The sequence below is a fragment of the Danio rerio genome, chromosome 11 (genome assembly GCF_052040795.2).
Source record: "Danio rerio strain M-AB ecotype USA chromosome 11, GRCz13ab, whole genome shotgun sequence".
In the NCBI taxonomy this organism is placed as follows: Eukaryota; Metazoa; Chordata; class Actinopteri; order Cypriniformes; family Danionidae; genus Danio; species Danio rerio.
Window position 1 is genome coordinate 5,905,001 of NC_141031.1, and position 13,960 is coordinate 5,918,960.

The following is a 13,960-nucleotide window of genomic DNA, read 5'->3' on the forward strand; positions in this document are numbered from 1 at the left end:
AGAATAACAGCCGAATATCCCAAACACGAGAAGAAATGATTGAATCTTGTGTCACGGCGCCCATTTCAAGAGTTCACACTTAGATACTGTTTGACAACTTGTTTGCAAGTTAGCAGGTTTGGCATGCTGTCCCGGGAGAGAACCCTGAGCTCGGAGATAGTTGAGCCCAGGGCTCCCGCCAGGTCCATAAAGCATGTGAGGGGAGTACGAGGTCAGGTGTTCTCGAGAGCTCCCCTCGGCAAAAGAGGAAAGGAGGAGAAGGGGTGGATGGGGGTTTCTTCGGGAAACGAAGATAAGGGAGTAGATCTTAGCTAGGTTATTTATAGTGAGTTTGGATCAATCCGATTGGCTAGCCAATGAGTGTAGATGAGTGGCCAGCTGCAGTCAATCATATCACGTGCTCCTCTCGAAATTAGTTTGTGAAACTCCATTTATTGTTTACGAATCCTCACAACACAATACATCAAGGAAATCATGACAAATTTGTGTGATCTTATCAGGGCTTAAGATGATGTGGTGTATTATACGGTCTGCTGTAGAGATTTGCATGACCTGCGCTTGGGTTCAAAATACTTTATTGGGATGTAAGACATGGTTGCTAAATGTAGAAAATGACGATCTTTCAGGTTTCTAAAATGCAAACAAACGTTTTAATGTGAATTAAATGTTTAACTGAACTTCGCTATAACATTTATTTGTTCATATATTGCTCCTGGCTAATACACTCGCAGGGCTGGGAAGCAGCAGGAAGGGCAACCGCAGGTAAAATGTGCCAAAGTAATTGGTGGTTCATTCCTCTTTGGTAACCGCTGTTAGAAGCCAAACTCAGTCAAACTCAGTTCCTGAAGAGCCGCAAAACTGCATAGTCTAGTTGCAACCCTGCTTCAACACACTTACCTGTGGGTTTCAAACAAGACTGAAGGACTCAATTAGTTAATCAGGTGTGTTTCATTAGGGGTTGATCTAAATCAGGGGTGTCAAACTCAATTCCTGGAGGGCATCAGCCCTGCACAGTTTAGTTCCAACCCTGCTCCAACACACTTACCTGTAGGTTTCAAACAAGCCTGAAGGACTCAATTAGTTTGATCAGGTGTGTTTAATTAGGGTTGGAAGTAAACTGTGCAGAGCTGCGGCCCTTTTGGAACTGAGTTTGACACCTGTGATCTAAACTATGCAGAGCTGCGGCTCTCCAGGAACTGTGTTTGACATCTGTGGACTAAGCCAAAAGGAAGTGATTGAGTGCTCATGGCTATGATCTATGCAAATTGTGCTGCCAAATTAACGATTGTGCAATTGAGTTGCTTATGGCTTCTTGGTGGCTTTTTGGAATGTAGTTTGGTTCCTAAGTCAGGGATATGCAAGTAGCAAATCAAGATCTACTGAAACGATTGAGGTGTGGAGTTTAATCTGACTAATGTTTGAAGATGTCACCGCACAGTGGTGCCAATAAAATGCATTTCATTTAATGAATGCAGTCCACCAGGCTAAATTCCATACTTAATAGTTGATTCATGCATTAGCAAGCACTACTAAATGGTGGGGCTTTATATAAGATGTTTGGGGTTTTTCTTTTGAGTGTATTTGTAAATTAGTACTGATTTTCAGTCCTCACAGATTTCAATGTGTGTTATATTTATAACTCATTTGAATCATTAAGCCAGAATGCAGAGTTTCAGGTTTCTGAAATTAATTTCATATTCGCTGCAGGTGTTTCTGGCGAGGTGTGGTTGAGCTAGGGACGTTGTGGCCTCCTAGTTTCTCTCAGTAATACAGAAACCACAGTGCTTTTTGCCCTCACTGCAACCTCACTATTCAAATGAAGCGTCTTGAGAACCAGCGTTTCTATAAGATCGATACTGCTCTTATGCACTTTCATAGTCCCCCCCCCCCCCTGATTTGGGCCCACTCATTTCCGGCCCATCCCCCTATTGTCATTCTGCTTGCCTCTTGAGGTGATTGGCAGGTGTGTGATGTTGCTTGGTTGCTTTCGAGACCAACAGCTCACGTGTCATCAAAACACAATGTCAGACCTTCTCAATGTCAATCCAAGGTATCCAATTCAGCATTCATTCAGCCGCTCACTTCATTTGAGATGTTAAACTGACCCACAAAAGCATTTCACACCTTTATTTTGTTACTTTTGATTGCGTGGTGTTTTGTGTCAGATTTTTTTTTTCTTCCTCTGCTCATTTCATTGGCGTTTCTGAGTATAATTGAAGAGGCGAATGCTTATTTGTGTTCAGTTGAGGACGTCTACACTGTTGCTTGCTTATGTTTGTGTGGCTGTGATGTCAGTTGATACTTCTTGCTACATTTAACAGCAAATCACCAAAAAGCTTGCCGCCACATTTAGAGCCGAAAATCCGTTGAACATTCACATCCAACCGTTTTTTTTCTGGTACATTTCCCCACCCTGCATTTGAGGTAATTTCAGATGGCTCTGCCTCGACCCGCATCAAAACAGATAAACAGATGTGTTTCCACAGTTTGAGGGAGGGGTTTCAGGGCGTATCAGCAGAATTTGGGGCAAAAGGATCTATAGCTCTATGCATTGAGGGCCCCTGAGGGAGAGATCTAAAAGTAAGAGTTGACTAGTGATGATGATAGTACGTTCTTTATCTGCTCATTTAACTGTTGATTTTTTAATATGTACTTCCATGTTTAGCACATTCAATTTTAGGGATGTAACAATTCACCTGATAATCTCAGGATATGATTTAGTGATGAAAATTATATGATACAAATTTAAGGTGAAGAGTAGGGCTGCTCGATTATGGGAAAAATCATAATCACGATTATTTTGGTCATAATTGTAATCACGATTATTCAAAACGATTATCAGTTGAAGTCAAAACTATTCGCCCTTCTGTGAATTTATTTTTATATACAAATATTTCCCAAATGATGTTTAACAGAGCAATTTTTTTTACAGTATTTCCTATAATATTTTTTTTCTTCTGGAGAAAGGCTTATTTGTTTTATTTCAGCTAGAAAAAAAGCAGGTTTAAATATTTTGAAACCCATTTTAATAGCTCAATATTATTAGCCCCCTTAAGCAATATATATTTTGATTGTCTGCAGAAGAAACTACTGTTACATAATGACTTGCCTATTTACTCTAATTAAGCCTTTGAATGTCACTTTAAGCTGAATACTAGTATATTGAAAAATGTCTAGTAAAATATAATGTGCTGTCATCATAACAAAGATAAAAGAAATCAGTTATTAGAGATGAGCTATTAAATCTGGTATGTTTAAACTGTGCTTTAAGCATCTTCACTGTAAGAAAAACCTTTACTGTAACTACAAAAGTCCTTCAGTCAGGAGTAGTGAGTGGATTTTGTCCTTTTGTTGTTTGATTAATAATAAAAACAGCAGCAGGAATACCCAGCCTGATCTCACGAGAAAAAGTAAGTATTTTACGTTTTGCAAGTTTAGTGGCTAATTTGTACGAATTCGTACGATTTTAGTCGTACGAAATGATACGATTTTAAAAAGTAGTTGTGGCACCTAACCCCACCCCTAACCCCAACCGTCATTGGGGGATGAGCAAATCGTACTAAATTGTACGAATTAGATCGTACGAATTCATACGAATTAGCCACTAAATGAAAAAGTTACGATTTGCCGTGAGATTGTGTTGGAATATTGCACGCTGTCACTTTAAGAATAGTGCGGCTCCGATATGGTTCCTCTTTCACGTGTCTTGATTCTCAACTTTTTTGTTTATTACACAAATGAGGATTAATATGAATAATCAATTAACACTGTGCTTGTATTTGACCATTAAAGCGCTCGCATTAAGATGGCGTTAGATGTGCGTGTGCATTGCTTTCCGAGGCTGAGTGCGGACCGCGCGCACACAGACACGCACAAACACACACACAATACCTGTCCGAGACTAATCGCAGCGCGCACACACACAACAGCACGTGCTCTTTCGCGCTTTTAAAAATATGAATGATGCGCATCCCGTGCTGCAAAAGTTACATTACAGCACATCTTTCAGTCACTTCAACGTGGAACTGGAAAGGAGGCGGTATTTGATGGAATAATAGTTTATCTCGATTAATGGTATTTCATAATCGTTAGAAGCCGTAATCGAAACGGGGATAAGCAAATCGTACTAAATTGTACGAATTAGATCGTACGAATTCATACGAATTAGCCACGAAATGAAAAAGTTACGAATTGCCGTGAGATTGTGTTGCATAAATCTCTCCGTAAGCTTCAGTTGGTCCAGAACTCAGCTACCCGTATCATCACCAGAACCCCTTCTTCTCATCACATCACCCCTGTGCTGCAGCAGCTTCATTGGTTACCTGTTCACTTTGGAATTGACTTTAAAATCTTGATGTTAACATTCAAAGCCATCCATAATCTCGCCCCTCCATATTTGTCTGCCTTCATCCACATTTCTGTTCCTTCTCGCACCCTGCACCCTTCTCGCCTTTCAACTATGGGCATCAGAGCATTTAGCCGCTCTGCTCCGCGGCTTTGGAACTCATTACCACCTGCCATCAGAAACATTGACTCCCTCACACTGTTCAAATCAAGACTCAAAACCCACTTATTTAAGATGGCTTTTAATACTTAATTTTTTATTTTATTTGCACTATTGCTGTGTATATTTTATTATTTCTCTTGTTGTTTTATTGCTCTTGTTGATTGTACGGTGTCCTTGAGTTGCTAGAAAGGTGCCTTTAAATAAAATGTATTATTATTATTACTAAATGATGCACATTTTTTTGCAAAATAATCTATTTTCTGCCATAACTAAATTGCAGTTTTAAACATTACATAAAAGTTAAGATATTGTTTTGTGTTTCGAATATTAAGGTTTTAGTTATGATACTCCGAAAATAATTAAACAGAAATCTGCAGATTTTTACCAAAATTCTCCACCGAAATAGCAAAAAATGTCTGCAGATTCTGTCTGGCCCTAGCTATAGACCTTTTTCTTGGAACGCAAAATTACCCATGATGCTTTGCGTGTATGCGCAAGGAGAATGCGAAGAACTTCCGGTCGGCAGCTGATGCGTGTAAACAGTCACATTTGGACAGCTTTGAAACGATAGTTTTAATCTATTTTACCTGCTTTTATACTATTTGAACTAATACTGTTGTCCATCAGCACCATCTCCTGGACTGATCATTTACAGAAATGCGATCTAATAGGATGGAAAACAGCTGCTGTGAGGCATTTTCCCCTCGCTGTCAGACGGCATCTTCTGCAGTTTAAATGAAGCCTTGTCATCGCTAAAGTCAACATTTTCTCGTTATTTCAAATGTATAACCAGCATAAACAAATGTAATTCAGCAAAAAGCCTGTACTGTGCCACTGACACACTGATTTAATAACTGTGACAAAGTGAAAATATAGGCTAGTGTCATTTCGAAATGACAGAAAACACAAACCGTGGTGAATACAACACACGAAATAATACACAAACGGCTCGCGATTAGAATGAACAGCAAATCAGCCAGCAGAGGATCAATAACAGACTTTTATTGGTCATTTTTGTAAATTGCACGACTTTCATACCTGTTAAGTTTCATGCCAGTAACGTTACTCTCTCTCTCTCTCTCTTTCTCTCTCTCTGTGTGTCTTAAAGAGCCGCTGAGCTTACACTGTATTTCTGACAGCAGACAAGTGAACTAGGAGAACGTTTTTTCGCGTATTTCTGACGCGCTTGAACCACATGTGCAGATTATAACGGCTTTAACAGACACATTTCTAAGTTGCGTGTCACAAAAACACTCTGTTATCCATTAAAAACGTTATTGAAACCCATTTTCGGAGCGCAAATTACCAGTTGTACACGCTGTGAACGGAAGTTTTTAGCATTCTACCTAAAGACGCTGGTCGCTATGGCGTCCGTCATGCAGCAGCCATGAAAAAGGTCTATAGCCAAGAATCTCAGATGTCCTACACTCTCTCTCAGTATTTTTAAACATCACATTGATCTTCCCTAGGAAAGACCTAGAATAGCATGTGTGTGTTTATAACTGGCTCCCTACTGGGTGGCTGGATGCGAGCCATGCTGGGGACACAGCTAGTAAAATTATGGGGGGGAAATAAGGGTGGGGGCTGAGTATCCTACAGAAAATATGGAAGAGGCTAGTCATTTGAGAGATTTATAGCATGGCACTCCTCAAAAACGCATGCATCCTGTAATTAACCCTCCGCTGGCCCCCAGCATTACCTTTACGTTCACCCAGACCCTCCCCCCTGAATAGTGCACTGATGGAGGACTGTAGCTTTCTGTGTGCTAATGAGAGATCAGGAACAGTCTAGAAAGTGAGCGAATGAAGGGGTAATTTAATGCTGCCTGTTGCTCAGTTACCATCACTGCTTTTCTGGCAGGGATTAAATAGCATGACCTTTTTGGTGCGTGAGGTGGCTGTCACACTTTTGATATAATTATTAGTTGAATTATAATTATTAGTTGATTTAGACACTATTTTACATGTACATTTTTTATGTGTCCTGTTCACTTATGAATCATGTGAACTGTGTGCTGCAACACCTAAAACAGGCCTTTTTTTGGTCAGTATGTATGTATAGCATATAAAAACTGAATGCATTATGTAAGTAATAATAGTAGTTTCAAAGAGTGCTGCATTGGTGCCATTTGGCCTCACTACATTTATCACATAATCTCTCATTATTTGATCTTGTTTAATGTGCTTTTTCTAAAACTGTTTAGAAATTATGTTGAAAAAATAGTCAAAAGTGCATTTGTATAGTATTTTTTAAACATGCAATACATAAATTCAAAGATGAGGAAAAAACAAAAGGGAATATTATAATATAATTGGTCAAATAATGCATAGAAAAGTAGTATTCATGGCAGGTTAGGTAGAAGAAATAATGGACGGGTGTGTGTTATTTTACTAATAATTCACCTGAGGTGGTGATGCAAATGCAGTGTCCTTTACACGTTTGGTGTGTATTATTTTCTAATAATTCAGTGGAGTGTATTTCAAGACATTTGACAGGTTTTTGTCCTCAGACTTCTCCTGTGTTTAAGACCAGTTTCTTACATGTTTCCTGACTGTTGGAGCTGTTTTCATCCTTTAGCTCTGTGTTTATCTGAAAATAATGGCACACTTTAAAATTTTCATCTGCCGTTCAGAATCAAGCATTCAAAAGTCCTGCAGTATAAGTAGAGAATTCAATTGATTGGTGTACTTCTGCTTGTCTGTCAAAAAGTAAGCTTACTATTAGCAAACCATTTTCACATATTTTGGAGTTGCCCAGTCATATTGACAGGACATAATGCAAGTAATACTAAATATATTTTTGGGGATGGACTGGACTTCTCTTTCACAACAATTTACATGAGGAATATTGCTGCCAACTTAATGATAAAAGACAAGTATTTATTAGTAAATAAATACCCAGTCTGAGTCTGAGTGAGACAAGAAAACTGTAACTCCAAAGTGGCTACAACTCGAACCCCCTACAAAAATCTGAATGGTTGGATGTTGAATGTTATAACAATAAGTTATGTTTAATGTTCAAAATATAGAGAGAATTACTTTTTCTTTAAAACGACAAACAAATACCTGGCATAATGGGAGAAATGGTCTGTGCTTATGACTTTACACAGTGTAAACTGATCCTTATACAGGGCTCAGAATATCGAAGTACACCCCTCACAAATCTCTCTTTTAAATTCACATTTTAATAGGAAGCTATACAATATTATATTTGTGCATTATACATTAGATTAGCTTTCAATAACAGTTCAAAACCTTGTACACCCTTGTTTATATGTTAGAGAAAATATTAAATACAAACTTAAAAAAAGAGGAAAAAATCAAGTTTTAGTTAAAATTTTGGAGGTTGTATTATTTTTTTAAAAAATTTTGCTTGAATTTAATTGTGCTATCTTTCAATTTCTAAATATGTTTGGTGACTAAAATATTGTTTTAATAAATATATCTGTTTATGAAATCTGTTTTGTTTAAATGCACCAAAATACACTGCCAATATTCACTGAGAAATGGAAGAAAATTATGCTGAGCACTGTACGTATTTGTTAATATGACCTGTAAGGAAAAATGTGAGCAGTCGACTGTTTATTTAGATTCCGATGTGTTACTGTATTTTTTTTATTATTATTATTATTATTTTATTTTTTTCCTTTTTCTTCCTTAGAAAAAAAAAACGAACTAAAAATAAAGCATAAGTAGTTAAGTAAGCATACACCTAATGACAACTATTTTTGACAGGTTAAAGCAGGGGTCACCAATCCTGGTCCTGGAGGGCCGGTGTCCCTGCAGGGTTTAGCTCCATCTTGCCTCAACACACCTGCCTGGATGCTTCAAGTATATCTAGTAAGACCTTGATTAGCTTGTTCAGGCGTGTTTGAACAGGGTTGGAGCTAAAATCTGCAAGACACCGGCCCTCCAGGAACAAGTTTGGTGACCACTGGTTTAAAGAAATAGTTCACCTAAAATGTAAGATTCTGTCATCATTTACTCAACCTTCATTTGTCATGAACCTGTTTGAGTTTGTTCTTCTCCTGAACACAGAATACGTTATTTTGAGAAATGTTGAAATCATGTTACCGCTGACTTCCATAGTATTAGTTTTTCGAAACTTCTTTTGTGTTCAACAGTAAAAGGAAACTTTGGTTTGGAGCCACTTGAGGTTGAGTAAATAGCGAGTCAGTGTTCATTTTTGGGTGAACTAGTTGTTAAACTAAACTGACAAATGATTGATGTTAAACTAAACTGACAAAAGATAAAAAGCTTCAGTTAAAGCAGCAGACATGGGTGTTTCTGCAGTCAACCATGTTACATAATATTGTACTTTATATAGTAGATTGGTGGCAAAAGAAAGAGGTGAATAAAGTAGTTTTTAGTTTTCTGGCACACAAAAGTTTTCTTGTAGCTTTTTATTATTATTCATTCATTCATTTTCTTGTCGGCTTAGTCCCTTTATTAATCCGGGGTCGCCACAGCAGAATAAACCGCCAACTTATCTAGCAAGTTTTTATGCAGCGGATGCCCTTCCAGCCACAACCCATCTCTGGGAAACATCCACTCTCACATTCACACACACACTCATACACTACGGACAATTTAGCCTACCCAATTCACCTGTACCGCATGTCTTTGGACTATGGGGGAAACCAGAGCACCCGGAGGAAACCCACGCGAAGGCAAGGAGAACATGCAAACTCCACACACAAACGCCAACTAAGCTGAGATTCGAACCAGCGACCTTCTTCCTGTGAGGCGACAGCACTACTGCACTCGCCCTTTTTATTATAAGTCACATGGAAAGTTTTGACTTTTTTTTTGTGTGTGTGTGTGTGTGTGTGTGTGTGTGTGTGTGTGTGTGTGTGTGTGTGCCTGTGCCTTTTCTGGAACAATCTTTGAACGTATCTTAATTTCTTTAGACTTTAAACCAGAGGTCGCGTTAACCGAATATTTTCCGTCATTGGCGGATTTTTCAGCAGTGACGGAAAAATCTGAAGGTGATCCGTCATTTTGATTATGCTGAGGGTGATCTATTGTAATTTGTAGCTAATTGTAATTCTCAATCCTGTCCAGCTGATGGCGATTGTCCTTGTTTTGTCTCCTCTTTGTCACCGCTGCGTACAGTTGCAAAAATGTCACAGCAGCTGAGTGTGAGAAGTTTCTTTAAACAGCCAAATAGTTGTGATAATAATAATAATAATTCATTTTATTTGTAAATGGCGCCTTTCTAGACACCCAAGGTCACCTTACAAGAAGCATCAGCAGACATGCTAAACAAATTAAACATTACTAAAAACAATCATTGACCAAACAAGTTAAAACACAATAGCGAATATGAAAGAACATAATAAAAACATGATAATAATAAAAAAAATTGTTAAGTTAAAGCCTGCTTAAAAAGATGGGTATTTAGACGTGATTTAAAATTGTGAAGACTATCACTGCTCCTAAGATCTAGTGGAAGAGAGTTCCATAGCCGAGGAGCCATAGAGTTAAAAGATCTGTCTCCCATTGTGCTCAATCGAGTGCGAGGTGGTACCAGGGTGAAGTTGTTGGCTGATCTAAGGGTACGAGAAGGGGTGTAGATCTGGAGAAGTCCAGTGAGATATTGAGGAGGTGATAATAATAAAGGTGAAAAAAGAGGAAGCGATGCTGTGGATGATGAAGAACAAACAGACAAAAATCCTCAGTCGCCGACAGCTGTTACGAGCCAACCAAACGGCAGCAAGGAGGTCAGGTGCTTTGGAGTGCGTTATGAGCACTACCCGAACGTAGAGGGGTGCAAAAGCAGCGCGTGCTGTAGTATTTTTTTTTCCGGTGAAACGAGTGCTTGCAGGATCAGGAAATACCACATTCAGAGAATCCAGCAAACATTGTGATCACAGTCTTAGGAGAAATGTTTCCTATCTACAAAACGCTGGCTGAAGTGGCGCTAGTAATTCCGGTCTTTGGTCACGAGAAGTCGACTTTCCGAGGCAAAGACAGAATTTAATGACAACTGCCTCTGCATCAGTCTCCCTTGATACGCTTGATTACACACAGGCAAGCACCCAGTTCAGGTCGACGCAGGAGGAAGATATGAGTTAAGACAGATAGGAGTTTTTGTTCATTTGTCAAATAAATGAATGAATAATTTAGCCTGTATCCTCGTCATGCAAGTTCATGATTATAATATGAATGAAAAGAGCGATTAGAAAGTCTGCAAATTAAACCTCGATCAATAAAGTAATAGGTTGTGACAGAATTTTTTACAACCCTCTCTGCCAAAATGATGGACATTGAGAAAGTCTAACGCGACCTCTGCTGTAAACATAAGTCAATTTGTGTTCAAAGATAAACAAAGGTAGTGAAGGTGAGTAATTAATCACAGAATTTTCATATTTGTATGAACTAACCCTTTAAGAATGATGGCACATTTAAATGCAGTCCTCCTTTAACGCTTTTTCCTGTCTGCCTTTGTGTTTTTCATATGCAGCTCTATGAACTGGACAGTGACCCTAAAAGGAAGGAGTTTCTGGATGATCTATTCAGTTTTATGCAAAAGAAAGGTATGTGTGACCAAAGAAATGACATTTTCACAGCCAAAAACCTCTTTATATGGCGTTTTATTGAGCCCTTTAAGAACAGACCTGTCTGAACTCTGCACCTTATGCACTTCCATCAACACCCAGCTCATCTTTCACATCTCCACAGGGATGTATTTATATAAAAGCGCTGCAGTGTCCTCTGTGTGTATCACACTGAAGCAGGGCTGTGGCACCCACATTGATACGCATTTATACTTGGGAGTGTGAACACATGTACGTATCATGAGCCTTGGAAATGTTGAAACATGTTCCCGTCTAAACACATTTAAACCTGCTGTACTGGCTAAAGGTTCTCTAACTCCAGTTAATCCATCTCCTGATGAATGTATTGATGTTTGGGAAATTTTATTAGTCGGTGGTTCATTCCGCTGTGGCGACCACTAACAAACAGGAACTAAGCCAAAGGAAAGTGAATGAAATTTTAATAGCCATGATTATTTATAGCACAAATGCGTATTTATGACAACCTGTCGCCAAGAGAAAAGCCCAAAGTTTTCCTAAAATAATATGGGAGTTTCTTTCATTTCTAGCATATAAACCGCTCAATGCAGCTGTTTGTTTTTGTGCAGGGACCCCAGTGAACAGGATTCCCATCATGGCCAAGCAGGTGCTGGACCTCTACATGCTCTACCAGCTGGTGACAGAAAAGGGGGGGCTGGTGGAGGTCATAAATAAAAAGTTGTGGAGGGAGATCACCAAGGGCTTGAACTTGCCCACCTCCATCACCAGTGCTGCCTTCACTCTCAGAACACAGTACGTACTCTTAACACCTGATGTTTACTTGTGTGTGTATATATAGAGGGCTGGCATCCATATGGTCTTCGTTTTCGAAGAAATCAACAAAAAGCGTTAACCCTTTAACTACCCCACCAAGAAAAAAGTGTTTGGATTGCGTTTCGTAACTCCTAATTCCGCTAGTTAACGCACTCGATGCATTTTGTTTCAACACTCTCAGACTATAAGAAACAAAATTCACTGATCTGATGAGACTAAAATTGCACTCTTTGGAGTGAATGCCAGGCGTTACGTTTGGGGAAAAGCAAGCACCGTTCATCACCAGGCTAATACCTAATACCATGGTGGCAGCATCATGCTGTGGGGATATTTTTCAGCAGCAGGAACTGGAAGACTAGTCAGAATAGAGGGAAAAATAAATGCAGCAATGTACAGAGACATCCTGAATGAAAACAAGCTTCAGAGTGCTCTTGACCTCAGACTGGGGCGACGATTCATCTTCCAGCAGGACAATGACCCAAAGCACACCACCAAAATATCAATGGAGTGGCCCAGCCAGAGCCCAGACATAAATATAAAAAAATATATTCTATACTGTACATTATTTTTGTTAATAGACAAGATTCTTGTTTAAAGCAAAGTCAGACCTTACTGTCCTAATTAAATCATTAAAAATCAAGGCATGTTCATATTTTATTTTGGTCAAATAACCGTAATCTAGAGGCCTTTACCTATCATATACGCTTCTTCTGACACCATATGATCAGCTAAAAGGAAATTTTGAACAACCTGAGATGAGTTATAGGCAACCAAGTGGCGAAGTAGGTAGTGCTGTCACCTCACAGCAAGAAGGTCGCTGGTTCGAGCCTCAGGCTGGGTCAGTTGGCGTTTCTGTGTGGAGTTTGCATGTTCTCTCTGCGTTTGTGTGGGTTTCCTCCGGGTGCTCCGGTTTCCCCCACAGTCCAAAAACATGCGGTACAGGTGAATTGGGTAAGCTAAATTGTCCGTATTGTATGAGTGTGAATGATGGGTTGCAGCTGGAAGGGCATCCACTGTGTAAAACATATGCTGGATAAGTTGTCAGTTCATTCCGCTGTGACAACCCCAGATTAATAAAGGGACTAAGCCGAAAAGAAAATGAATGAATGAATGAGCTGAGTAATTTATAACATAACTGGAATTTAAGTGAACTAATTCTTTAACCAAAATTTCAAGTGTTTCTTAATTCTTGCGCTTGATCAGCGTTTAACTGTTCTGTGCAGAAGATCATTTATGATGCACATGCAAGCTGAAGTATATGCAGTAGTAAAAAACAGTACAGTAAACATGTGCTCTCTGATTATTGATTATCATTACTGCAGGGCCAGAAAGGGTAGATTGGATCATTAATTTGCGAGAAACTAATTGCATGTTTTTTTTTATTTTCTACTGCTTTGCAGATATATGAAGTATCTTTATACTTACGAATGTGAGAAGAGGGCTCTCAGCAACCCCAACGAGCTGAAGGCGGCCATCGACAGCAACCGGCGAGAAGGACGTAGGCAAGGTTTTGGCAACTCGCTCTTCACCTACTCGCCCAATGGGACGCCCACCATGCTCTCCTCACCCAAACGCACCATGTCATCAATGGGCATTGCCCTGCCCAGCAACGGAGCCTCCATCTCATCCATACAAAACATTAAAAAAGGTAAATCCTGCTTAAAGTACAGATGAAATCCAAACTCGCCATATGATTTTGTTAGCTCACATTGCTAGTTTTGTGGTGAATAATCTGTGCATGTCATTAAGGAAAAAAAAAGTTTGCCCTTGTAATCTGAGGGTGCTTTCACACCTGTGAATCAATTCAGTTGTTCTGAAACAGGGATTCAAATTGTTACACTGTTGCTCTTTGTTCTTGGTGGCTTTCACACGGCAAAGTTTCTAAACGGACCAAAAGAGCTACAACAAGTCACGTGCGAGTAAACTCTCCTCACATTGGTCAGAGTTTCAGGGTTTATTTTGCAGTCCTGCTCAGCTGTCAGGGAAGGTGGTGGTTTGGTGGTGTTTGACAGGGTGCACGCGACGTGTCTGAAGAACCAGGAGGGATGCGGTGGGGAAGGGTGAGAAGGGTGCGTGACATATTCAAGGACTGGGAGGGAGAC

At 39.4% G+C, this 13,960-nt stretch overlaps 1 protein-coding gene across 3 annotated transcripts in view; it reads left to right on the forward strand.

Annotated features, from left to right (window-relative positions):
- Positions 1-13,960, forward strand: part of arid3a (AT-rich interaction domain 3A) — a 70,134-nt gene that overhangs the window by 42,822 nt on the left and 13,352 nt on the right. For all 3 annotated transcript variants that reach the window (XM_087273157.1, XM_087273160.1, XM_087273158.1), the window contains exons 4-6: positions 10,973-11,045; positions 11,654-11,837; positions 13,259-13,506. In XM_087273157.1, coding sequence (XP_087129283.1) covers positions 10,973-11,045; positions 11,654-11,837; positions 13,259-13,506 — 505 coding nt within the window. The remainder of the gene's footprint in view (positions 1-10,972; positions 11,046-11,653; positions 11,838-13,258; positions 13,507-13,960) is intronic.